The 26,881-nt window shown below is 37.0% G+C and overlaps 1 protein-coding gene and 1 long non-coding RNA gene across 9 annotated transcripts in view; one reads left to right on the plus strand and one right to left on the minus strand.

Moving 5' to 3' along the window:
• LOC127513950 (uncharacterized) overlaps nucleotides 1-8,068 on the plus strand; it is a 200,981-nt gene extending 192,913 nt beyond the window's left edge. The window contains exon 2 of the long non-coding RNA XR_007930531.1: nucleotides 7,880-8,068. This is a non-coding gene — a long non-coding RNA (uncharacterized LOC127513950). The remainder of the gene's footprint in view (nucleotides 1-7,879) is intronic.
• The window catches only part of tox2 (TOX high mobility group box family member 2), a 171,074-nt gene that overhangs the window by 4,648 nt on the left and 139,545 nt on the right, over nucleotides 1-26,881 (minus strand). For 5 of the 8 annotated variants that reach the window (XM_051896181.1, XM_051896180.1, XM_051896179.1 and 2 more), the window contains 4 exons: nucleotides 18,424-18,657; nucleotides 13,578-13,808; nucleotides 5,556-5,636; nucleotides 1,486-1,872 (listed from right to left, as the gene is read on the minus strand). In XM_051896181.1, the coding sequence (XP_051752141.1) occupies nucleotides 1,486-1,872; nucleotides 5,556-5,636; nucleotides 13,578-13,808; nucleotides 18,424-18,657 (933 nt within the window). The remainder of the gene's footprint in view (nucleotides 1-1,485; nucleotides 1,873-5,555; nucleotides 5,637-13,577; nucleotides 13,809-18,423; nucleotides 18,658-26,881) is intronic. The other 3 variants (XM_051896187.1, XM_051896186.1, XM_051896188.1) reach the window with 1 other exon arrangement.

Here is a 26,881-nt window from a genome sequence, read left to right on the forward strand (position 1 = left end):
TGGGCGATAACACTGTTCTAAACAAAAGCCAGGAGGTGTGTACTGCGTGTGTTTCAATGTTTTTCCACATAAAAATAAGTTTGCTCGCTTGTTTTATATTTAACACTTTGATCATGGTGAGTTCGACTACCATACTGTTTACTGCACACTAGAGTATGCTCTATTTTTTCCACATGAAACTGAATGCACAGTATGCAACAATAAATGTTTCATGGTGCTAAATGCATAAATGTAAAAGTAGTGTGCTATCTCTGAGCAAATGACGTCAAATTATCATAACATTTACAAAAAAATCCAACAAACGCTGGAATAGAAAGGTCAAGTTGAGAGCATTGCATTGCATTGCACTCACACAGCACCTAGTGCAGTGTGTTCTAATGCTCCAATCACACCCTATAAACACAAGCACGTGTGGCGTTTAGTACATGAAATTAGTACATGAAACTGTATGGAGCATGCCACGCTAAATGTCATGTTTGGAATGGAATTACTGTTTACTGTCAAATATGTGCTGCATACTGTTTTTTATTAGTATGCAAAGTAGTATGCAGTGATAAACATTTCTAGGGCTTATCTGCATTTAGAAAACCAAATAAACATTGGAAATGGATGGTCAAGTTGAGAACACTACATTGTAGGATACAGTACCTACAGTGCATTTTAGCAAATATAGTATGTAATTTATGCATACAGAAAATTCAGACACTATGCACAGTATTGCATGGTAGTGTGCCGTTCTAATCACAAACACATGTGGTGTTTAGTAAATGAAACTAGTACATGAAACTGTATGCAGTAAGCCATGATAAATGTTTCTATTGTCATGTTTGGAATTGAATACTGTGCAATATATGCTGTATATTGTCATGTTTGGAATGGAATTACTGTTTACTGTATGCTGTATATTGTATACTGTTTTTTATTAGTATGCAAAGTAGTACGCAATCATAAACATTTCTAGGGCAAATTTTGCAATAAACATTGGAAAAGGATGGTCAAGTTGAGAGCACTGCATTGTGGCATACAGTACACAGTGCATTTTGGCAAATGTAGTATGTCATTTATGAATATAGAAATTTCAGTGTGCGGTTCAAATCACAAGCATGAGCGGTGTTTAGTACATGAAACTAGTACATGAAACTGTATGCAGTATGCTACGCTAAATGTTTCTATGGTCATGTTTGGAATTGAATTCTGTGCAATATATGCTGTATATTGTAGTAGTTAGTATGCAAAGTAGTATGCAATGCTAAACATTTCTAGGGCTTATTTGCATTTACAAAAAAATCAAATAAACACCGGAAATGAATTATTAAGTTGAGTGCATTGCATTGTGGGTCAGTGCCTACAGTGCATATTTTGGCAAATGTGGTATATGCATATTGAAATTTCAGATATTATGCACAGTATTACATGGTAGTGTGCCGTTCCAGTCGCACCCCATAAACACAAACACGTGCGGTGTCTCCCAGCATGCACACTAACCTGCTGTCCTGGGGGTGGGGAGTGCAGTGGAGCCTGGAGGCCCATCTGGTGAGAGATGATTGGCTGTGACTGGACCTGCTGCATGCGGATTGGCTGGTTGAGGAGGGAGCCCTGGTGCAGAGAGAGCTGCTGGTGGAGGGGAGGGCTGATCTGGAAGGACGCTGGGGGGGAGGCACTGAGCGTGGGCAGCATGGCCGAACGGGGCAGGCCGTGTCTGGGAGCCCCCGCCGCGTAGCTCTGGAGGTCCGAGAGGGGGAAGGGGCTGGGGCCCAGGTACGGGGAGGAGGGCTGGGGTGGGACGCTGTACAGGGGGGTGTTGGGGGCCATCATGTGTGACGACGGCTGACTAGACTGGGCGCTTTTGCTCTCCACCGGGTCACTGTAGGTCTGACAGAGAGAAAATGCACATCATTAAATGGATCTACACTGAAAAAAAATAAAATAAAAATTGGTGTAGGATTTACTTTGAAACAATTTTCACTCAAATAAATTTCACAAATATTTAAAGAAATGGCAGTTTGAAGTAGAAAACCTGAAATAGTATTTTCATGTAAAACGCACTCCATAATCTTTATTTACAACTTCGAAAAATCTTTTTTTTTTACATTTTCACAAGTTAGAGCTGCACGATTCTGGATAAATTAAGAATCACGATTTTTTTGTTACAAATAGAGATCACGATTCTCCCACGATTCTGAACACGATTCTTTTTATTTTTAATGTATGTGTATGTAGATGTTTGTATGTGTATCTGTATATATGCATATGTATGTATGGACATTGAATGTTTATATGTGTGTATATGTACTTGTACATACTGTATGTATATATAGGCATTTTATCATTTATTATTGTTATTTTATTATTATTATTTTTATTTATTTACTTGATTTGTTATTGATTTGCTGGCATGGGGTATTTAAAATATATATAAAAAAGTTGAATGAATGATTCAATGACTCACTCATAAAGACTTTACTTGTTTCATTACTGGATAAATCAACATTTTTGAACTAATTTCTTGAATGAATGATTCAATAACTCATAAAGACTTCACTTGTTTCATTACTGGATAAATCAGCGTTTTTGAACAAATCTCTTGACAGATTCAATGACAAATACATTTTGTCTGTCGCCACCTCCTGGTGTAACGAAGTAATCGATGTGGTTGAAAAGACTGTTTGTGAAACTGTTTCATATCTATACATGACAATGGCTCTCTCTGGCTCAGTGCAAATGTTTAAGAATGAGATCGCGTGGGTGTTTGAATTGAGATCGCAATCTTTTAACGATTCATCGTTCAGCTCTAGTGTAAGTTGATTTACTATTGTCCATAAGATTTATATTATCAGTAGAACAATTTGACATGTTCTTAGTATTGACACAGACTCCAAAACCCGATGATCAGAGCATCTTTTGCTTCAATGGAAATGAAATCTCTTTAATATCTCATTTGTTTCTCCTAGACATCACTGAGCAAAAAAATGAAGTCTTCTGCATCTCAGATGTTTCTGCATTTCTGAGATTTCAATATGATCTCAAACATTTCTCATCAAATGATCACATTAATGTTAGAGCTCTCACTTGGACTCATTTGCATTTTCTCCTGAGGAATTTTATGTGAAACATTTGAGGTGATACTTAAATGAATCATGAATGAGCATCGTTCTTTAGGAGGCAGTGCAACATAAACACAAGTGTCAGTATTTAGAACAGCAGAAAACCACAGTGAGAAACAGTAGCAAACACCAATCGCACAAACACATCTACCTCTGATGTGTCAAATTGAGAGCATGCGCTCACTGCAGAGCATTGTTTCATTATCGCTTTACGCATCGTAAATGGCAATATGTATTTCAAATGCCAGTGCGTGATGGGCAGTCGGTCGTGTTCATCAGCTGTCACAATCATGCCGCTTTCATAACGCCTCATATATATTGAGCAGAACATCTAAACTGATCAACATGAAAAGATGAGGTTTGAATCCATGTCCATAGAGAACGAACAAAAAACAAATGGGAAAGCAAGCATGTGGACGTGACCGTTTGAGCGAGCACATCTGCTTCGGACATTTTCAAACATTTCTCTTTAAATTAAACAAGTGGAGATTGTCCAGGTCCTGAACGTACATCATCACACACCATACGATCGGTTTCAAAAGCTTTGCGAGAAAAGAAACGGTTATTGATGGTGCCATTAACCGCCTCATATTTCATAAAACCTCTAAACAACATTACAAATGAAAGTTTTCACAGTCTCTCTGATATGCTTAACCAGATATGTTTTGATAAAATGATGAGAAATTATCCAGATTTTAAAATACAATATCAGAAAAATGTACTTTTACACAAACACAAACCTTATTTATTTAGACCTACTAAGACAATAATGCATCACACTTTAAAATAGCACCAGGTGCATGAGTTTAAACACTCTCAAACTTCACATTTCCCACCGATTCTTCTCAACAAAAAAGTGCATAAAACCTCATTTATGAGTAAAAAGAGTCATCCTCTTTTCATGAGTGTATGTTTCAAGTTTTGGGCCATGAAAACGATGTGGATTTGATAGTTAGACCAATTTTTTTCTATCATATTTTCTCCTTTTCAATGCATGAGAGTATACGAACACATCAATCAAAGCATCTGCCAAAAACAGATTTTGACGAAATATTTAATTATACGCAATGAAGGACGAGAAAGGCGTTTAATAAAAGCCTGCGAGGTTGATGAATACTGTATTCACGGCTTAATCAACGCTCTTGTTTTGGGCCAAGGAGCTCCGAGAGCGAGGTATGGGAAAGGAGAGAGAGTGTTTAGCATGAAAATGCAATTTGCGTTTTTCAAAAGAGAAACAATGAATGTAAAATTAGTGGTTTGAAATCGCAGCGTTTTATTATGCAGATGAACGTATGCAATGAAACCACAGATCGTGCTGATTTCTGCTCGTTTGAATCTGTCAAATCGCTTTCGCAAATTTGCTATCGATTTATGGATCGCACATGCGTAATGCAATCCGAGAGATTAAAACAACAGTTAGTTGACCGCAGAAACATGACAAAGATGAATATCACTGGCTCGATTATGAATAAGGCTTCAACTAATGATGCTGTTTTGGGGAATGTATACATGAGCGTGCCAACAGTATGAAGAATGAGCGTTTAAAGGATCAGTTCACACACAAATGAAGAATCTGTCATCTTTTATTTCCAAAGCTGTTTGACTGAAAAGGAGAATTTTTGCAGAAGGTTATTTTCTATGCAAGATCAATGATTTATGACTAGATGTGTGTACTTATGCACTATTCTATGCCACTTAGAAGTATAAATAGTGCGAGTGTTGTGTTCACACTGAAAATTCCAAAAAGAATGTTGATGCACTTGTATGGAATGTTGGACACTTGATGCACTCAATTGTTACAGCTCTCCTTATATGGCAGAGGGGGAGGGGCTAACCGACTGGTGTCGAATGACAAAACACGGATGAGTACATAGTGCGCCATTTGGGACACAACTTTTGTGTATCAAAGTGTTATTTTAGGATTAATTATATGCAATTATAGTATTTATTAACATTTTGAAGTTTGAGCTTTTATTATTATATTTTCAGATTTAATTTTAATCTAAGTTTTATTAATTTTATTGTGTGCTTTTATCATTTTTATTATTATTTATTATTTTATATTTGTATTTAGTTTGTAATTTAATATTTATTTTATTTTATTTCAATTAACAAAATGATTTTTAATAGTTTTAGTTTAATTTAATTTAGAGGTTTTGTTTTAGTTGACAATAACAACACTAGTCTCAAAAAACACCATAAAGGCAGTCTATTTCCACTATATTTCTTATAAATCTTCCAAAGTCATATGATAAACTGGCATGAAAGTAAAAATGACAGAATATTCTCTTTTTTGCTGAACTATGCCTTTAAAACACACATACACAAGCACTCTTGCACTAACAGCTTTTCCCATGAAATGTTGTGCTGAAATCTTTAGTCTAATGTTTACCCCCCCCCCAACATTAGCGCTGACCCATAGATATCAAAGACGTGAACTCGTCCGGTTACCTTGGAAACCAGGCTGGCTCGGTACGCTGCCAGGGCCTTCAGGTACTCCTTCTTTGCTGCTTCTGTTTTCCGTTTATATGCCTGCGAGGAGACGAAACACAACTGTGAATAAACACGCAAACAGACACAAGCGTAATGCTAGAATATGACCACTTAACCTTGGCTTTGCACCTGGTCAGTGTCACGTCAACAACTTTCAACCTCATGCTTCTACACAAAACACTTCCAGGCGTAAAATTGGAGAAGAAAGTTATTGCATGTTGCATATTGCATGTGAACGTAAATGCAGTTGTTAGTATCTGCTATACTATGAAGATATAATTTATTTACATTACAAGCATCAGAATTTCATCTTACTCTTTGTCCATAAAAATATCGGCATCTGCAACACACACACACACACACACACACACACAGATTTATAAGTGTACATCCCAGGACAGAAGAAAAAGATGGGGGTTGTTCAGGGAGAAAGACCGAATTCAAGCCTGAATTTAACGCAGAAGGCAGCCTATGCAAACAAAGCGAATGAAATGCGATGTAGGCTAATGTAATTGCTTGTCAATCATTTCACATCCCAGAATTACGGTTTCCATTTCTTCTTGGCAACGAGTGCGGCCAATTCCCTTCTGAAACTGGGGCGGACATCAGAATGATGAGGGAAAACACGCTTTAAATCTGTGACAAAATACGTCACGGTGCTTCCAGGCACATCGAGGCGACAACGTTAAATTGCAAATGGAGAAATTGGGGGGAAAAAAGCGGTGCGACTTAACCAGATGAATACGGCTGCAGTCCCATAGGAAGATAAAAACACCAATGAGATCTCCTTAATATCTCAATTCTGTCTCCTAGACAGCCATGAGATTATATGGATTGCAAACTTTTCAAAAATCAAAATAGACAATTCATTTCTTTTATGGAATATTGCAGTGTTTATTGTAAATGATTTATCGGTGCACATCATTATTGTTTTAAATTCATGTTCCTCATAATCTTGAATCAGAATATCTTCTCCCTCTTGCAGCATCTCTTCTCTTCTCTGATGATGGGGGCGGGGCAACCTGTCACTCACATGAGATCCACCAATAGCAAACCACAACCATCCAATCAATTCCCCACAGACATATTCAAACCCCGCCCTACATTTGTTCTTGTTCGTGAAGCGTTTCACTCAGATATACAGTGTGTGACACAATAGGGAAGAAAAGACTAACTTCTGGAGGGTCAAGTAGTTGTCCACACTGTAAAAAATGAAACACTGAGAGAAGTGCATTCATATATGTACGTTCCCTCAACATCTGTCCTCCCAAGTAACACTATTTTGTTTTGTCAATTTGAATTTGTCCGTACACTAAATGTAAAACGCCTAATTCCGCTAATAAACTACAGATTTCTTCTTAAGCATGTTTTCAGTTAGTAATAGAATAAATCTATATCTATCTTTAGTTATATACAGTATAGTTTTAGTACTATGGTATCTTTGCTTTGTGAGGTGATTGTGCCTTCAGAAACAAAGATATCTGGATATAAGGTTCAGGCTACTATAACTATAACTATATTAGTGTCCACACCTTTGGATGATATCGTTCTGTCTCGTATTATAAGCACGAGCTGCAGTTTTGTCGTCTGTCACTTTAAATGCTCGAACTCTTTAAAGCACGATGGTTTCTGATTGGCTTTCAATGTTTTTAAGTTGACATGTACTTGCAAAGTTACTTATAGTCAGTAGAATTTCTGTTGGGGGAGAATCAAAATAAAGTGTTACTGAATATAGTTTACAAATTTATCATTTGTAACTGCAAAGTTACGACGCTCAAAGTTCAATGCAAAGGGAAATATTTTCTTTTACAGAAATCGCTGTTTAAGGACTACAACAAACGGCTGGTAGGGACTACAACAAGCTTCTTCTTGGGTTGGTGACATCACTAACCCTAAAATTTACATAAACCCCGCCCCCGAGAACATGCAACAAAGGGGGCGGGGCCATGTTGGGCTGCTTTAGAGAAGAGGAAGAGTTGTTGTAGTAGAGTGTTGTTGACATGCCGTCATTTTACGCCAGACTGCTTCACAAACGAGGGTCAATTCAACACAAAAGATTAACATGACGGCACATGCTAGTGGATGAGTTGAATCAACTCCACAGCAACTACATAAATTTATCCACTAACCATTCAGAAATGTCTAAAAGTTGTAACTTCTTCCTGAGTCTCTCCATCAGTGTCGACTCCGGTTTGAACAATGTAAGGCTGAACACCATTACTGACAATCCTCATTTTGGCTGCGTGAGATTCTCCAGCTTTGTTGTTGTTGAGCGACCGAAGCGTGAGCTGTTAAAGCTCCGCCCTCTTCTGGAAAGGGGGCGGGAGCAGCAGCTCATTTGCATTTAAAGGGACACACACAAAAACGGCGTGTTTTTGCTCACACCCAAATAGGGGCAAATTTGACAAGCTATAATAAATGATCTGTGGGGTATTTTGAGCTGAAACTTCAGACACACATTCTGGGGACACCGGAGACTTATATTACATCTTGTGAAAAGGGGCATTATAGATCCCCTTTAATATATGAGAAACCGGAATAAAAGTTCCATAAACTGGAAAATATGTACACCACTTCAGGTTTTAATTATTCAATTCAATTCAAATTAAGTTTATTTGTATAGAGCTTTTTTAATATTGTTTCAAAGCAGCTTTATAGAAAATACTTGTTTCATATGACATAAATAACGATAACTGTAACTGTCAGCATGCTTGAACCTTCACTGAGGAGTTGATTTTAACCAACAGGACAAAAATAACAGATCCAAAACTATGAATTACTCTCAAATACGCAAGTTTGTGACCTTGCATGTTGCTAGTTAAATATTGAACGGGGTGGCGTCGTTTCTTGTAGTAATGAACTCCCAAGGAGCTCCCAGCAGCTTTGGTTTCAAATTAATTTAACCTCCACTAATGAGTGGCCCTAACGACAGCAGCTCTTAAATAAATTACCATGCCTAAGGATTTCTAATTATTCCAAAGTGAGCGGATTCATTAGCAATTGAAGCCGTCAGAGAGGGAGCAGGTCGCTATGAATTAGAAGTAACGGGAGCGTCGGTGCCACAGAGCATGTGTTGGCGTCTTAATCGTGACATGGCGGTCGCCCCCCACAGAATTAGCTGTAATTGTACCTTAATGAAATGTTCTTGTTTGATAACCGGTTAATTACGGAAGACAATAACTCGCAAGACCCGCTGACACGGGGAATGGGCTTAAACCCGGAGGGGAGAGAGATATATCGCGCTGACGGGCTGGATTTTAGCGTAAGAGGGAGACAGAAGATGTCAAAACTCTTCATTTGTGTCTGTCTCACACTGAATCTGAGGAACAGCACAATGTGATCTTCAGCAGAGATGCTGTTGATAGTGACATGATGAGAAACAACACAAGTTGAGTTTGATACGTTATTATCTAGTGCTGGACGATCCCATGGACCTTCCAGAAGAGCAACGCCTGATAATTAATGAGGCAGACGCTCCGGTGACATTCCCACAAAAGAACAAGATCATTACACACAAGAGACATGCCTGAATCTCATGAAAACATGTTCAGGTCACATGACACCCCCAAATTTTAATTACTGTGATGCATTTGACTACGTTTGTGTTTTACTTTGTAAAGTAAATGTTGCGAAGTAAGAGTTTGTTTGTAATTCTGTAAAAAAAACCAAAAAAAAACCCCTGTAATTCTCATTATTTACAAATTTAAAAAATACTGGAATTCAGTTAACTTTATTTAAATCAGCATAAATAAAAAGCAATGAAACAATTACTTTCATAATATCTAAACACTTCTACTATTAAGACAATATATATATATATATATATATATGATAAAAAAATTTAAAAAAATTGTAATGGTTAATCATTATTTAAAATGTTTTTTTTTTTTATTAAATTTGAAGTGCGATGTATGTCTTGAATATATCTGGACATGTTCTTGAGATTTATGCATAAAAAAGTAAAAAAATAAATAAAAAATAAATAAATAAATAAATAAAATATTTATGGTTTTTTTTGGGGGGGGGGGGCTAAATTGTCATGATAATAATATTAGCAAACGTGGTAATGTTAATCTTTATTTGCTAAATTTTCATGATAATAATGTTACAATGCAAAAAGTGGTAATGATTAATCTTTATTTAAAATATGAATTTTTAAAAATGAAATATGATGTATGTTGAGAATATATCTGGAAATGTTCTTGGCAAAAAGTAACAAATAAAAATATCTAAAAATAAATAAAATAAAATAATAATAAATACAAAACATAAACTAAAGAAAGCCACTGGAACATGTTTGTATGTGTAGAAGTGCAGAGCCGGTCCGTAATGAACTGGGTGTGACTGGAGCTCTGAAGCTTCTCTAAGCAGTAAATAAATGTTAGGGAATGAGGGCTTATTGCCTGCGTTTGAGAGGGCGGCTGGAATTATGCCTGTTCAGCCACCGCGGTTCTACATCATTTAACATATTCATCATTCACATGACTGACAGGTCAGGGCCATCACTAAAAGAAATGACAGTCATCTATTGGAGCAGAGGTCTATCAATCATTCTCTAATGGCCCTATCAGAGCGGCTCCTCTGCAGACTCCTCCCACTCCGCTCTCTTCACAGAATACTGAGCTTTGAGGACGGGAAACATAATGTTGCACTAGATTCCCTAGATTATAAGCACTAACACCCTTAGAGCAAAATATAAAGACTGTTATGTAAGTAACTGGATGCTCACCCAGAAATTGTTAGTACATTTCACTAATAATTATAATAAAACAGCAAGTATTATTAAAAAGATAAAATAAAATAATATAATGTTGCCCTAACTTCCTTTGATTATGAGCAGTAAAGTTCATTGAATATGCCTTTAGGGTAAAATATAAAGACCTTTAAATACACTGAAAAAACCCAGAAACTTCTAGTACATTTTGCAAATAACTACAATAAAAGGGCAAGTAACACACTGAATTAATGGAGGGATGGATGGATGGTGGGTAGATGATGGATGGATGGATGCATGATGGATGGATGGTGAATGGGTGGATGGATGGATATGTGGATGAATGGTTGGATGGATGAATGAATGGATGATGGGTAGATGGATGGATGGATGGATGGATGGATACATGGATGGGTAGATGGATGGATGTATGGGTGGATGGATGGGTGGATGGTGGGTGGATGGATGGATAGATGGATGGATGGATAAGTAGATTGGATGGATGGATGGATGAATGGATGGGTAGATGGATGGATGGGTAGAAGGATGGATTAATGCATGATGGATGGATGGTGAATGGGTGGATGGATGGATGGATGGATGAGTGGATGGATGGATAGATGGATGGGTGGATGGATGGATAAGTAGATTGGATGGATGGATGGATGGATGGATGAATGGATCAATGGGTAGATGGATGGATGGATACATGGATGGGTAGACGGATGGATGAATGTGTGGGTGGATGGATGGATGGATGAATGGATGGGTAGATGGATGGATGGGTAGAAGGATGGATGGATGCATGTATGATGTATGGATGGTGAATGGGTGGATGGATAAGCAGATGGATGGATTTATATTCATATTTCATATTCATCAAACACTGCATCAGAGTTTTGGAACAGCCTGATGTATGAACATGCTGTCTAGGTAGGCAGCTCACTAGGGACTGAAACAGAGCCAAAGTGTAAAACTTCATCCAGTTCGGCCAAACATTAGTAGCAGGTGATGATCTCACCGAAAGATGACATAACCAGCGCTAATCAGCGAATTAAACGCACCTCGGGGACACGCGTCCTCATGACCTCATCAGCTCCAGCGATACGGAACAGATGCGTTCCGATCCTCCAGAGTTGAGTCACGAAGGAACAATCCCTTTTCCAACTCACTCCGCGACGAGAGAAAAAAAGTCACCTTGTTATCCCAGATAAATAAAAACAACAAACAGACGCCACCGCCCAAGGACAAGCCTTATTATGCTAGGAATTTGTGAAGAAAAACCAAATGAAGCCTAGAGTTTTCCAGCCAACGACGGGTTAAAATGCACAAACAATAACATTTCGGAGAGCAGATGTCCTTGAGGGGGAATTGAAGGGCGCTGGGTGATGGCTAATCTCGTATTCTCAGCATGATCGAATCACCAGGCAACAGATATAAATAAAAAGAGCCCAGGAAATGAGGAATTCACATTCAAGGGTGTCAGCAGCAAAATGAAGATTCATGGTGAAGAGGGGAGAGTGAAGGAGGCAAAAATTAACTGCAAATAAAAGGACACAGCAGCTCTCAGAAAAAGAAAAAAGGAGAGCGAGCGAGAGAAATATCAGTCGGTGGAGGGGTGAACGCGCTGCACTCTGTCACTGAGGCAGGTGGCTCTTATTTGACATGCAATAGCAGCCGTGTGTTATGGAGGATATGCTAAAAATACAGCGGCCATCTCAAACACACACACACACACACACATCTCAGTCGAGCTCATGCACAGCTCATTACTGACACACACTCACACGTGTTCAATACATACTAGAGAATCACTCAAACACACTGATTACAGAACAAATAAACACTTAGAAATCATCTGTATATCTATATACAAAACCGTTTGAAAAATGAATCATTTTATTCAGCAAGGATGCATTAATTGATCACGGTTTCCACAAAAATCTGAAGCAGCACAACTGTTTTCAACACTGATAATAATCATAAATGTTTCTTGAGCAGCAAATCATCATATCAGAATGATTTCTGAAGGATCATGTGACACTGAAGACTGGAGTAATGATGCTGAAAATTCAGCTTTGATCACAGGAATAAATTACATTTTAAAAATATATTTGCATAGAAAACAATTATTTTTTTAAATTGTAATAATATTTCACAATTTTTTGATTTATTTTGATCAAATAAATACAGTTTTGGTGAGCAGAAGAGACTCTTTCAAAAGCATTAAGAAATCCTTCCATTCCCAAACTTTTGAATGGTATTTTATCCATCCATTATCTATCATCCATCTATCCACCCACCCATCCATCAATCACCCATCAATCATCCACCCACCCATCCATCCATCCATCCATCCATCAATCATCCATCCATCCATCCATCCATCTATCCACCCCCATCCATCCATCCATCCATCAATCATCCATCCATCCATCCATCCATCTATCCACCCCCATCCACCCACCCATCCATCCATCCATCCATCCATCCATCCATCCATCAATCATCCATCCATCCATCTATCCACCCCCATCCATCCATCCATCCATCCATCCATCCATCCATCCATCAATCATCCATCCATCCATCCATCCATCCATCCATCCATCAATCATCTATCCATCCATCCATGCATCCACCCATCAATCATCCATCCATCCATGCATCCACCCACCCATCCATCCATCCATGCATCCATCCATCATCCATTCATCCATCCATCCACCCAACCATACATCTATCCATCCAGCCACCCACCCATCCATCCATCATCCACCCATCCAACATCCATCCATCATCCATCCATCCATCCATCATCCACCACCCACCCACCCATCCATCCATCCATCCACCCATCCATCATCCATCCATCCATCCATCATCCACCCACCCACCCACCCACCCACCCATACATCTATCCATCCAGCCACCCACCCATCCATCCATCATCCACCCATCCAACATCCATCCATCCATCCATCCATCATCCATCCATCCATCATCCATCCACCCACCCACCCATCCATCCAGCCACCCATCCATCCATCCATCCATCCATCCATCATCCATCCATCATCCATACACCCACCCACCCACCCATCCATCCATCCATCCATCCATCCATCCATCCATCCACCCATCCATCTATCTATTGTTTTGTTTTTGTCTACAAAAATCTCAGACTGTATAAGACCTGCATTAAGAATCCTAAGCTACAAAAGAACAACTTCTGAGCAACAAAATGTCGGTCTGAATTTACTGACTTGTTTCTGTTCTTCTCCCAGACTGTCCCACATGGAGGCCACGATCTTAGAGACGTCTCCGAAGGTGGCGTTGGGGTTTTGGCCCTTGATGGCGGCTTGAGTGTCCCTGAAGAAGAGTGCGTAGGCTGAGACGGGCTTCTGCGGCTCGTTGGGGTCCTTCTTCTTCTTCTTCTTTTGAGGTTTGGGCTTGGGCTTCATCATGTCAGAGGAGGGTCGCTTCTCTCCTGTGATCTGCAGGGGAAGAGAGAGAGAGAAAGCAAATGAGTCATGATGCATTTACTTGCCTCAACAAAACACGTGATTTGTCTGAAGCACAAATACAAAAATTCTTGTGCACAAATAAACCTGACATTCTGTAGAAATATAGTTTCAATGCTGCATTCAGACATTGTGACTACACACAAATAATTTAGATATACAAAGACAGTGCACTCATATTACTTATGAATGGGAAAAAGTGCAACACGCAATATGGCAGAATAAGTCCCGCCTTCTAAAGAGAGCCAATCGCCAATCACCAATCTTTCCTAGAAAGCGACTTTGCAAAAATCAGTGCTGGAATCATTCTAGTTCAGTTTCTTTGAAGAGCAAAGAATGAAAATGAAATATTAAATGCTTGTGTAGTTTGTTGATATCTAAGAGTTCTTCGAGTGCGTCTACATCTCCCAACATGCACTGCTGTTCCAGTCACATGCATGTTTGGCTATGCAAATGCGGGTTGTCTTTTATCTGCAAACATCATGAAATAAAAATGTGATGCACTGGATTCCAGAATGCTTTCAGTCAAGCGACGGCGCTGTAATCTGCTCTGACAGTTCATGGACTCTCTTCAGAGCGCTGAAACATTGCGGCTGAAATTGATTTCTTAATGCAGAGAGTCCAGCAGACGTTGTTAATATCCCATTTGAATCAGTGCTGCATCATCTCACGTCTGGTGCACACTAATATGCGTTTCTTCATCTAAAACCGCTGTGCATTTAAAATAGAAACACAATTCCATTATTTAAATGAGTAGAAATGAGGATATAAACAGAGATAGAGATAGTGAAATAAAGAATGGTGAACAATACATCTTTGTCTTTACCAGGACCGCAAAACACAGAAGAGTAAAAGCAAACGAGTGAACGAGGTTTCTAGGGCAGAACTTGACGGTTAGATAACATCATTCTCTCTCATCAGCATTTTCAATGTACCAAAAAAGAGAAACTAATTTGAAGAGAGAGGAAATGTAGCATGAAACGCTGGCTGATGCTCCATTAAAACAGACCGCTGTAAAATCTCCATTCACGTCTGACTTTACATGTGATTTACATGATACATTTACAAAAAACAACATTAGTGCCATTAGCCAAAGTCAAAATGGGTCTTAAAGTTAACATGAAATCATAAACTAACATGTGATAACTCTAAAAATTTTTAAAAATATGAAAAAATATGAAATATTAAAAAAGTAAATACTAAAGACTAGACTTTCATATTAATATATAAGTATAGTCTTTAATATATATATCAAAATTATATTATTCAAAGTTATTTCTATAATTAACTACAAGTTATTATATATATAGTTTCAATAAAATACAATAATAATATATTAATTATATATAATTATATAATTATCATATATATATATATATAATATTATAATATTATAATATAATAATATTATTATATTAATATGTTAATATATTATATAATTATTAAATTATAATTAATACATTATAAATAATATTATAATATATATACATATATACAAATATATATATACTGTAAGACTTTGAAAATGCAAAAAATATGAAATATTAAAATACTAAAGACTAGACTTTTATATTAATATACAAGTATAGACTTTAATATATACATTTAATATATATCAAAATTATATTATTATTAAATTATATTATTCAAAGTTATATATATAATTAACTGCAAGTTATTATATATATAACTTTAAAATATATTAATTATATATATATATATATATAATTATATAATATATATTATATTATATTATATAATTATATATATTAATAATAATAATAATATATTAATATGTTAATATATTATATATAATTATTAAATCATGTTATTCAAATATATATATATATATATATATATTATTACTTATTCAAATAAGAATAAGTTAATGTTAATACAGCCATATCTTAATTTTAGTTCAATAAATTGTTCAGCAAACTTACAGCAATGAATACATCAACACAGAAAATAAACTATTTCATGTCCAAAATTATGCTTTTAATGTGAATTAATCAAATTTCATACTAAAAATATTCATACGTGATTTGACTGGAGCATATGTGCGTCCCAAAGCTGTCGAAAATGCAGAGTGAGTTTTTGATTTGAATCAAGTCCAAACATGCTGTCAGTCCAATTTTGTTTTTTTTTTTGGCTAGTGAATATGTTGAGTATGTAATACAGTACACGGCCTCCTCATACTTCACATGTGTTTTCATGTTACTGTGGTGATAACAACATCAGAAGAAGATTTTTATGAAGTTTATGTCAATGCTAGTGGCCAATGCAAATGTCTCTGTGTTTTGCCTTGTGTTCGATGTGAAAACGAGTTTGCGTGCATTACAGTATACACTAGTATGGTGTTTTTGCATACTTGTCTCCACAATAAAATGTGCCTCATATGTGTATTGTCCACACACGTGTCGCCTAAATGTGCACCACTGCATGTTTCCAAACTAAAGACTCCTGGATTCAATTAATGTGTGCAACAACACATGCATGAATATATATATATATACACAGCATATGTTAATTACACACAGACGCACACGCCAGGTAAAAAACAGCACATGCATTCTGGGAATAGACTGGAATCCAGCCACTAAATGCTTCAGATTTATATACATTTAATTAAATTAAGCGTAAACAAACACACACATGCCCTCCATAAGCGCACAGCACATTCCAGAGGAAAATTAAACGCAGGATGGATGTGTTTGTGTCAGTGTCACAGAGTTTAAATACATTAGCGTGCATTTGTATGCGTCAAGGAGCAGAGAAGAAATACCGATGGGAATGAAATGTGCTAATTGTTGCCTTTGTCCAGACGGCATTATTATTAAAATCCACCAGGATTGAACCAACAAAACCGGCCGACTGAAACACTTCTTACTTATTTTGACTGTCAACAGAGCTGCTTTAAATCTACTCGGACCAGGTATAATTGCACCGGACTTTGTGCTGCATTAGGCCGGACTCTTCCATAAGCCCGCTGAAGAACAATGTAATTTAAACATCATGTAAGTTAATTCACTCTTTGTATTCTCCAATCCAATTAAGCATGCAGCGTTGCGATAATGAGGGATTTCGAGCTGCCTGCGCATTACATGCAACATTCAAATTAAATTCAAACTGACACTTCCAATAAAAGGAGAGGATGACGGACAAGCAGGAGTAATTGGTTTTCTGGGACAATGAAAATGAAAAGAAGGATAGAGAGAGGCAGAGAGAGAGAGAGAAAAACAGAGTAATGTTTTTGCCAGCAAATCACAGTGAACAAAAGACGTCAAGATGCGAAGTTAAAATGCAGAGATTTGTAAACACTATTGAGACACACGGAAAAACGTTCACACCGAAGTTGCTTTTAAATAAAGAGGGGAAATTATTCTCAAAGCTCTCATTTGCTGTTTATGCTCCTTTATAGTGTGCAACAGATGGCTTCCGGAAGTAAAAACCCCATTAATTATTTCCAATAACGATAATGTATAAACCTTTCAGACATGTTGTGAGCTCTGAGCTCGTTCACTGATGATATATGATTCTTAGCCCAAAAAATAATGTGTTTCTATTTATTTATTTATTTTTGGCCGTGCAACAGTTTTGTGGGCGAGCAAGATTTTTTTGTTTCTTCTGCTCACCAAAGCTGCATTTATTTGATCAAAAATACAGTAAATCACAGTAAAATAGTTAAATATTTTTAGAATTTATAATACCTGTTTTCTATTTGAATATATTTTAAAATGTAATTTATTCCTGTGATCAAAGCTGAATTTTCAGCATCATTACTCCAGTCTTCAGTGTCACATGATCCTACAGAAATCATTCTAATATGCTGCATTTGTTTGATCAAAAATACAGTAAAAATTGTGAAATATTATTCTAATCTAAAATAGCTATTCTCTATGTGATATCTTTTAAAATGTAATTTATTTCTGTGATCAAAGCTGAATTTTCAGCATCATTACTCAAGTCTTCAGTGTCACATGATCATTCTAATATGCTGATTTGCTGCTCAAGAAACATTTCTGATTATTATAAATGTTGGAAAGAGTCGTGCTGCCTAATATGTTTTTGTGGAAAGTGCAATATTTTGTATTTTTCAGGATTCTTTGATGAATAGAAAGCATTTATTTCTTTTGTAACATTTTGCTTACTGTCATTTTTGACCAACTGAATGTGTTTATGCAGAATAAAAGTATTATTTTCTGACCCCAAACTTTTAAAAGGCAGTGCAAATCTTACAATCATTGACTACAAATCGAAGTCATCACTAATGCTTTACAATAAGTTAATGCATTCGCTAAAATGAACTAACAGTAGTTTTACAGCATGCATTAATCTCAGTTAATTTCTGCATATATTTTTAACAAGGCGTATAAATTAATATTGCTCATTTTGAGCAAACATAAATTAACAAAGAAGAGCATGCGCTGTTAGTTTATGATACCTAATGCATTAACACATGTTATTGTAAAGTCTTTCTGAGGAGAAAATGCATGAGTTGGCGCTGCATTCTACTGTTAAACAACGTGCAATTTCATGCTGATCGCTCTGTAAAACGCCAGCGCTTTGGAGGAAACCGTTCATGTACCTTTGAGTGGTACTTTGCTTCCTCTTCCTGGGTGGAGCTTGAGGGGGAGGGCGTGGCTGACTGACTTCCTGACGATGATGGGGAACCGTGTGTAAAGGAGCCTTGGCCAATCTGAGAGCTGAGCTGGGACAGGGCGCTCATGGGGTGGGGCAGTATCCGGGCAGATCTGTTTAGCATGGGGCTGTGGTGGGCGCGGGGGTAATAACTGCCCGCTTGCCCCGCAAACGCCGGCATCTAGGGTGAGAGAAGAAGACCAGACTTTACTACGAGTAATTTTGAAAAGAAATAACCAATTGAGGCCGGTTCTTCTACAGAGACACTTTAAAAAGATGATCGCTTCTTCCCTCACCCTTTGAAGTGGCCGTCTGATTATTGGTGGCTAGTTAAGATTAAGGCAAGTTAAGTCTATGATGACTTCAGCACTACAAAACTCAATGCATTAACCATGGAGACCGTAAATATACGTTCAAACAAACGTGTACTATACGAGGCTGTGCAAAATTGCAATGCAACTGAACCCTGGGGTTTTGAAAGTGTCCTTTATAGTTTCAGCCTGACTTATATCATAAACAGATTAGAGAGTGATCTAGATAGATAAGAGTCATTTACAGTAAGTCATCAACCGCACTTCTCTCAGCATGAATTTCAAAGCTACTTCAGAAAGCCACAACGCTATTGGTGCTCAACCCGGAAGAATCCCAAAGCAACCACATTAATGACTTGACACTTAAAAACAACAGTGAGAATTCACCACACAAGACGTTCATCATATATGCATAAACATTTAAGTAAATAACCATACACACAGTGATGCATATACAGGAAGAGTGAATTGTGGCCGAAATGCAACGAATATTTTCATGCATTTTGTCACCTGGTTAAACGTGAATGTGGTTGTTTAGTTAATAAGATGCTGAAAATACCATGCACTCTTTATTTTAGATATATTAGTACATTTATACCATACAAAAAAAGATACATAAGATGAAGCCAGGCATTGCTAAATTAAGTTAGTTAAACTCAAATCACTGAATCCTCTTAAACTAAGCATCCGTATTTTAATATTTCACCATATTTCATTTCCATCGCTGCTCTTCAAAAGGCATCTCATCAGGAGATGTGAGCGGATGTCGACGGCAGGACTGTGAACGGATGTATTCATTTACACATAAATAGGAATACTTAGCCAGCCACAAATCAAAAAGAAAGAGAAATAGAGAAAGTTGATGAACTAGCACTTATTAGCTCCATGCAACATTCACGAGTTGAGCTGAATTAAACATTACATATCAACTGTGCGCTTTTAAAATGATTCATGAAGGTCTGGGCAGAGTAAACATTACCGTAACGGCTGTGATCTTAGCGAGAGCTTGTAATAGTGCTAATTAACCTCTCAAGACTTGCTAATAGATGAAATTTAAAATGAAAGAGCAAGAAAAATGCATCAAGTCCACAATCGCAGGGGTTGTTGAATTAGCCTGGAATCTACAGGACATCCTACTATGTGTCGGTACAAAAGCAGACCTGAAACAAAGGCTTTCCTCATTTAGACGTTTCAGATCTCGAATACTCAACAGCCCCTCCAAAAGCAGCCCAAACACAACCTCCAACCTCAAATCAAATTTCAGCAACACCATTAGTTCAATTTTCAAATGCAGCGAAATAGCTTTAATGTTGGAGAGAGAGGGAGAGAGAATCCATTAATTTTCCATTTTCCGTGGAGTTGCTCTTTAAGGGCTTTCACAAACCAAGAAGCATTGAAAAACCAATTAATCAAACATGAATGGCCTATCATAGCGACGGCAACCCCATTTCCATAGCAACCGCTGCCGGCCAAGAGCATCACCCTGTTCTTTAATCTGGGCGCAGAACACACAAAAGACAAGAGAGAGAGAGAGAGAGAGAGAGAGAGAGAGAGAGAGAGAGAGAGAGCCAACGGGCTCACCGAGTGAATTTTCATATTACGGCCGAATTCTGTGATTGGAACCTTTGTTGGGACAAAAGGTACCGGGACGACTCCGCAGTCAGCCGCGAAAACCACCAATCTATCATAGTCTATTCTCTCTCTCGCTCGCTGAATAATTTATGGTATTTGTTTCCAAAGCATCATTGCAGCGCCCTCGTCCCGTTTGAAATTCTGAATATCATTTCAATAGTGTTGACTCGAATTACTGGGCCATTTCTTGCTGAGAAAAAGCTGTGCAAAAAAAAAAATAAATAAAATGAGAATACAGTGAATGAATGCACACGAAAACCTTTGATTAACCGTGTTTTATCTCTCTTTCTGTTTAAGGACCTGCCAAATACACAACCAGATGAAATTCTCAGGAAAGCTCAACAAAATTTGCATAGATTAGAGCTGCATGATTCTGGATGAATTGAGAATCATGATTTTTTTTTTACTTCAATTCTTCCACAAAATAAACAAATTAACATGCAATTTACTAGAGGTTCTGACAAAATGTTACTTGCTGGAGTCTATTTAAAATGTTTAATTACTCTGAATGAATTCCTGTTTTTTTTTAAAATAGGATTGAGTGAATGATTCAATGACTCACTTATAAAGACTTGTTTCATTACTGGATGAATCAGCGTTTTTTGAAAGAATCTACTGAATGAATGATTCAATGAATACTTTGTTTAACACTCATTTGTTGTCACCTACTGGTGTAACAATGTAATTGATGCAATCATTATTTGAAGCGCCAAGTTACTTTCAAAAGGTGATTTGCCCTATTTTGATCGCTTCTATAGTCATCAGTGTTTATATCCGAACTATAAACTTTTATCCCAGTACTTCAGTGACAATTTGAATATTTGTAACACAGAAATAATGATACTGTGTGGTTGAAAAGAGTATTTGTGAAGCTGTTTCATACCTATACATGACAACAGCTCTCTCTGGCTCAGAATACAGATCTGAATGTTCGCTTTGATTTTGTCAAAGGTTTAATAAACGGGAGAATCGTTGTCATTTTGGAATGAGATCATGTGAGTGTTTGAATTGAGATTGCGATCTTTTAATGATTAATTGTACAGCTGCAGCATAGATGTCTCTTGAGTTTCATTTCTAGAGTATTACCTTAAAAATAACACATCAAAATAAAGCATTTATAGTTTAGTTTACTGGTTTACAATAAGGTTCTGTTTGTTAACATTAGTAAATGCATTTGTTTACATGAACTAACAACTAAAAGTGCTTTTAACTATAACGATAACTATATTAGCGTCCACACTTGTGCATGATATCGTTCTGTTTATTCTCAGTTTTGTCATCTGTCACTCTAAATGCTCAAGCTCTTTAAAGTAGGATGGATTCTGATTGGCTGTCAATGTTTTTATCATTCATCAGCTGGAAAAATACATTCTGAAGTGATTCCAACGATATCGTTTCTTTATGATGTTATCGTTATAGTTGTGTTGTGGACTCTGCTATTCTTTTATATTTAGAACGATTTTTAAAACTATATCTTTATCGTTATCATCCTTGGGCTGAACAGGCCTTGAGGCATTTATTAATCTTAGTAAATGTTAATTTCAACTAATACTTCAACTAGGACCTGAGCTAACATGAACCATCAATAGACAGTTGAATTTTTATTGACTACCGTCAACAAAGATACTGTAGCACATCATTGTAAGTTAATGCATTACATTACATTTAGAAACGCCGGATGGCGACCAGTGCTGTACTAGCAAGATCAACAAAAGTATAAAAGCATTATTATAACAACAAATACACATAGATAAAATTCAGACCTAAACAAAGATATGTTAAAAAACATGCATGGAAGGAGATGTTTTCATCAATATCTACTGTCCTTCAAACAGAGTCTACTGTACCGTTTTATCTCTTATTTTAACATTAGACTTTTGTTATTTTCTAAAGCCATTGCTCTCATATTTCACATTAAATAAGCAATTTCTAAGTGAACGAAATCGGCAAACGAGTGAGTGTTTTGTGAGAGCGTGCCCGGCCCTGTTATTCCAAACCACATTTGCTTTCAATTTATTTGGAGTCACGGTTATAATCAAAAGAATAAAGACGTGCACCTTCAGCAAACGACTTCTCTCTTTACTGTCAATTTAGACAAAGCAGTCGGCGTGAATCGTTAAACAAACAATATATTGTCTGCTGGCTGCTTACTGCACATTTAGATGACATATTGAATATTTGTTTTTAATGCTGTCTGTTTGCAGAGAGACAGCGTTTGAGAGAGACAGAAAGAGAGAGATTGATCAATAAGGGAGAGTGAAAAAGAAAACCTGAGAGCGAGAGAGCTGCTCTCTCTAATAGTCATGGGTTCAGGCTATATAAAGCAGTCTGGATGGCTGTACAAACATCATGAAACAGTCTCACAAAGGTTAGTGGTTGCCATAGGTACTGTATGCTAATTGCTAAATAGTATAAACCTTGATAGGGGGGATGGTGTCTGGGTTACTGCTCAGACTGGGCGATATCATGTTCATAGGACTGATTTACAGTACAATGCATATGAATTTCTAAGGCCTCTAATTGATCAACATGATCAAACCTTTGCTGAAGAACCTGTTGCACACTACAGTCCTTCTGTCGTCTGATTGATAGTTTAAACTTTTTTAGCAAGTAAAAGCCTTTTAGTATAATTGTACAAACGTCCTCCCTTAGCTCGTGCTTCATGTGTCTTTTAGCAGTGAAATCTGCACTGATTTTTATCAAGTAAACATAAGAATGACTTTGATATTGTTAGTAATATTTCAGCTGAGGTTTACTTGATTATCCAGACATTATTTTTTAGAAATATCATGAGTATCAATGGGGAAAAATCTAAGATAATGTCAGTAAATTATGGAGTGCCACAAGGATCTGTGTTAGGCCCTCTGTTGTTTTCAATATATATATATATATGCTGCCGCTTGGTAATATTATAAGAAAACATGGAATTAGTTATATATTTCAACACAACCAGATGAAATCTCCAAATTATCCAAGTTATATATATCTACTAGCATTATATATGCTATACAAATAAATGTGAATTGAATATGTTTGCTGAGTTTGAGCCTCTGAATAAAACTGAGCTGTTTATTCCTCCATATTCTCACTATATCACACTATATGAGTCATTAAAAAGACTGGTGCATAAAATATGAACAAAACAAATATGCAAACTTGTAGAAGAAAATTGTCTTAAGGTTCAATAAACGGTTCCATTTAAAAAAATGACTATTATTTTATATTTCAGGCTTTACATGGTTAAGTTTGTTTTTCTTACCGCTTTAGCAAATCATTTTCTTGTTTCAAACTACTTAATTTTTACACACAATCACAACATTTTGTCTATTTAAACAGGCAAAAATCTAAGATAATGTCAGTAAATTATGGAGTGCCACAAGGATCTGTGTTAGGTCCTCTGTTGTTTTCAATATACATGCTGCCACTTGGTAATCTTATAAGAAAACATGGAATTAGTTTCCACTGTTACGCAGATGATACTCAGTTATATATTTCAACACAACCAGATGAAATCTCCATATTATCCAAGTTATATACAAAATGTTATTTACACTAAACAAATAAATGTGACTTAAATATTTTTGCTCAGTTTGAGCCTCTGAATAAAACTGAGCTGTTTATTCCTCCATATTCTCACTATATCACACTATATGAGTCATTAAAAAGACTGGTGCATAAAATATGAACAAAACAAATATGCAAACTTGTAAAAGAAAATTGTCTTAAGGTTCAATAAACGGTTCCATTTAAAAAAATGACTATTATTTTATATTTCAGGCTTTACATGGTTAAGTTTGTTTTTCTTACCACTTTAGCAAATAATTTTCTTGTTTCAAACTACTTAATTTTTACACACAATCACAACATTTTGTCTATTTAAACAGGCAAAAATCTAAGATAATGTCAGTAAATTATGGAGTGCCACAAGGATCTGTGTTAGGTCCTCGGTTGTTTTCAATATATATGCTGCCACTTGGTAATCTTATAAGAAAACATGGAATTAGTTTCCACTGTTACGCAGATGATACTCAGTTATATATTTCAACACAACCAGATGAAATCTCCATATTATCCAAGTTATATACAAAATGTTATTTACACTAAACAAATAAATGTGACTTAAATATTTTTGCTCAGTTTGAGCCTCTGAATAAAACTGAGCTGTTTATTCCTCCATATTCTCACTATATCATACTATATGAGCCATTAAAAAGCTTGGTGCACAAAATATGATAAAAACAAATATGCAAACTTTTTTTTATATATTTTGTCTTAAGGTTCAATAAACGGTTCCATTTCAAAAAATGACTATTATTTCATATTTCAAGCTTTACATGGTTAAGTTTGTTTTTCTCACCACTTTAGCAAATAATTTTCTTGTTTCAAACCACTTAATTTTGTTCAATTTCTCTGGCAGCAAGACTCAATATCTAATGTGACTGGAAAACAACACTAAAAAAAATTACTGATTATGAAAAAGATTTTTGCAGCAGAAAGCATTTAAGACACGTTCCACACCCACCAAATCACAGAACGTTCTGTTCATTTAGCAGAGACTCGCTGTTAGGAAACTTCATTTCCTGTTCCTCTGTCGTGTCTTGAGTTCTTTGTACTCGCTGTTCATCACAGCTAAATAGACTCCAAATAACAACCGCCATCCAATTATGAGCTTCACATTGAGCGTGTGCGATATCTGAACGCTATTGTCTGAGATTCTCTGCATCTGCGATTGGACCTCAAACCAGGCTAAAGAGATGCTTGTAACGAATCTAAGGTCATATATGCATACTCTATGCTGCCACTGAATACAGTAGATCATCTAATGTACAACCTGTTTCTGAATGTGTCATGTGACTTTTAATGATTGACAAGTGCAGTCGGTAGAAAATGTAATATGATCCAGAAAGTTTTACATGAATTATCATGCATTATCAGTATAACCTACGTGACATAAATTACTGCTACAAGAAAGTGAATGCACCAGAATTATCATACTGTAGCTTCATGTGACAATTGTTCAAGCCACATAATAACTCACAGTTACATTAGGCAATGTTAAAGTACGGATCTGCAGTATGCATGTGTATGGCCTACTTAATTTGCCACAATGAGCACACTGTATACTGCATCCCACAATGCAATGCGCCTAACTTGACCCTCCATTTAGTGCAACAAATGAATCATAAGTAATACCTGCTGTGATGTTTCTGACTCATAGTAGACTATATTGGATTATGCAAAAATAGTAATATCCTGAACACAGCCAATGAGAGAGAATCTAGGCCATTGGTGCTCAACTAGTGGGTCACAACCCTAAAATGGGTCACACATGGTGCAAACAATACAATGCAACTAACCAAATTAGACTAAGGGAAGGAGAAACACTTGCCACATCTTAAGTTGTTAATGTCAAAGGTCATGTGTCCTGTCAAACTTATAAAATAGAATAATCAAATACACTAAAATATCATGTTTTAATTTGTGAAATTTACTAGCAATTTCTGTGTGAAAATAATTTCTACACCAGTGCACAATACGTGCAGTTCGTTATGATATGAATGCATTTCACAGTGAGACCGAATTGTAAGTGACTCTGATGTCCAGTGTAAAACGAGTCCTGAAGCACAAGGCATGATGGGTAAGCGATCTCTCTCCCCCGCTGCCTCTGATTGGAGACATCTTGTTGGGAGTGATGGCTCACTCCACGCAGGTTCACAGTTGCTATTGTAAAATCACAGAGCGGTTAATTGAAACAAATGACTATAATAATAGAACATTATCCCGGCAGGCTCGCGGCCATGGCAGCTTTAATTAGCCGAGCGCCGGAGACTGATCTCTCGCGCTCGAGCCGTAAACACGGCGGCGCGGGCGGGGGGAATCTCATCGCGCTCTGCCCTCGCCGCGACTCCTTGTTCGCCTCGAGGGCAGAACATGAAAACCAGGCTCCCTCTTGCTCGTTCGCTGCATCTCTTGCACCGTGCCCGCGGGGGTCATTTATAACGCCGCTCCGGGTGCTAATAAGGCGGCCAATTTATAAATCAAGCGCTGGTTAAATCTGTAAGCAAACGCAACCTGTCCTCCCTGAAGACGTGTGAGATTCATCTCTGAGAGCCCCGAGAGCTCCTCGACGTGTAAACGAAAGACGGTTACAAAGCGCTGGTCTTTGAACTCCAAGCTGAACTAAACCTCAACGCACCACATCACAGAGCGGCAGGCCGGCTGCTCCATTCACAACACGCTCAGCCACAGTCACAGATCAGCACGGGCTTTCCATGCCTCATTCATGAAGTGTAAGCACAATTATCACATTTACACAGATTTGCGGTCAGATCTCAAACATTTCTCATCAGACTCTCTCTGAGCTGCTTTCACAATTGATTTATAGCTCTGTACTCCTCAACAATTGACTCTACTTTTATCGGTTTTCCTAAGCTGAAACCTAAATGAAACATTTCATGATTT

The sequence above is a fragment of the Ctenopharyngodon idella genome, chromosome 6 (assembly GCF_019924925.1).
Source record: "Ctenopharyngodon idella isolate HZGC_01 chromosome 6, HZGC01, whole genome shotgun sequence".
NCBI classification, from domain to species: domain Eukaryota; kingdom Metazoa; phylum Chordata; class Actinopteri; order Cypriniformes; family Xenocyprididae; genus Ctenopharyngodon; species Ctenopharyngodon idella.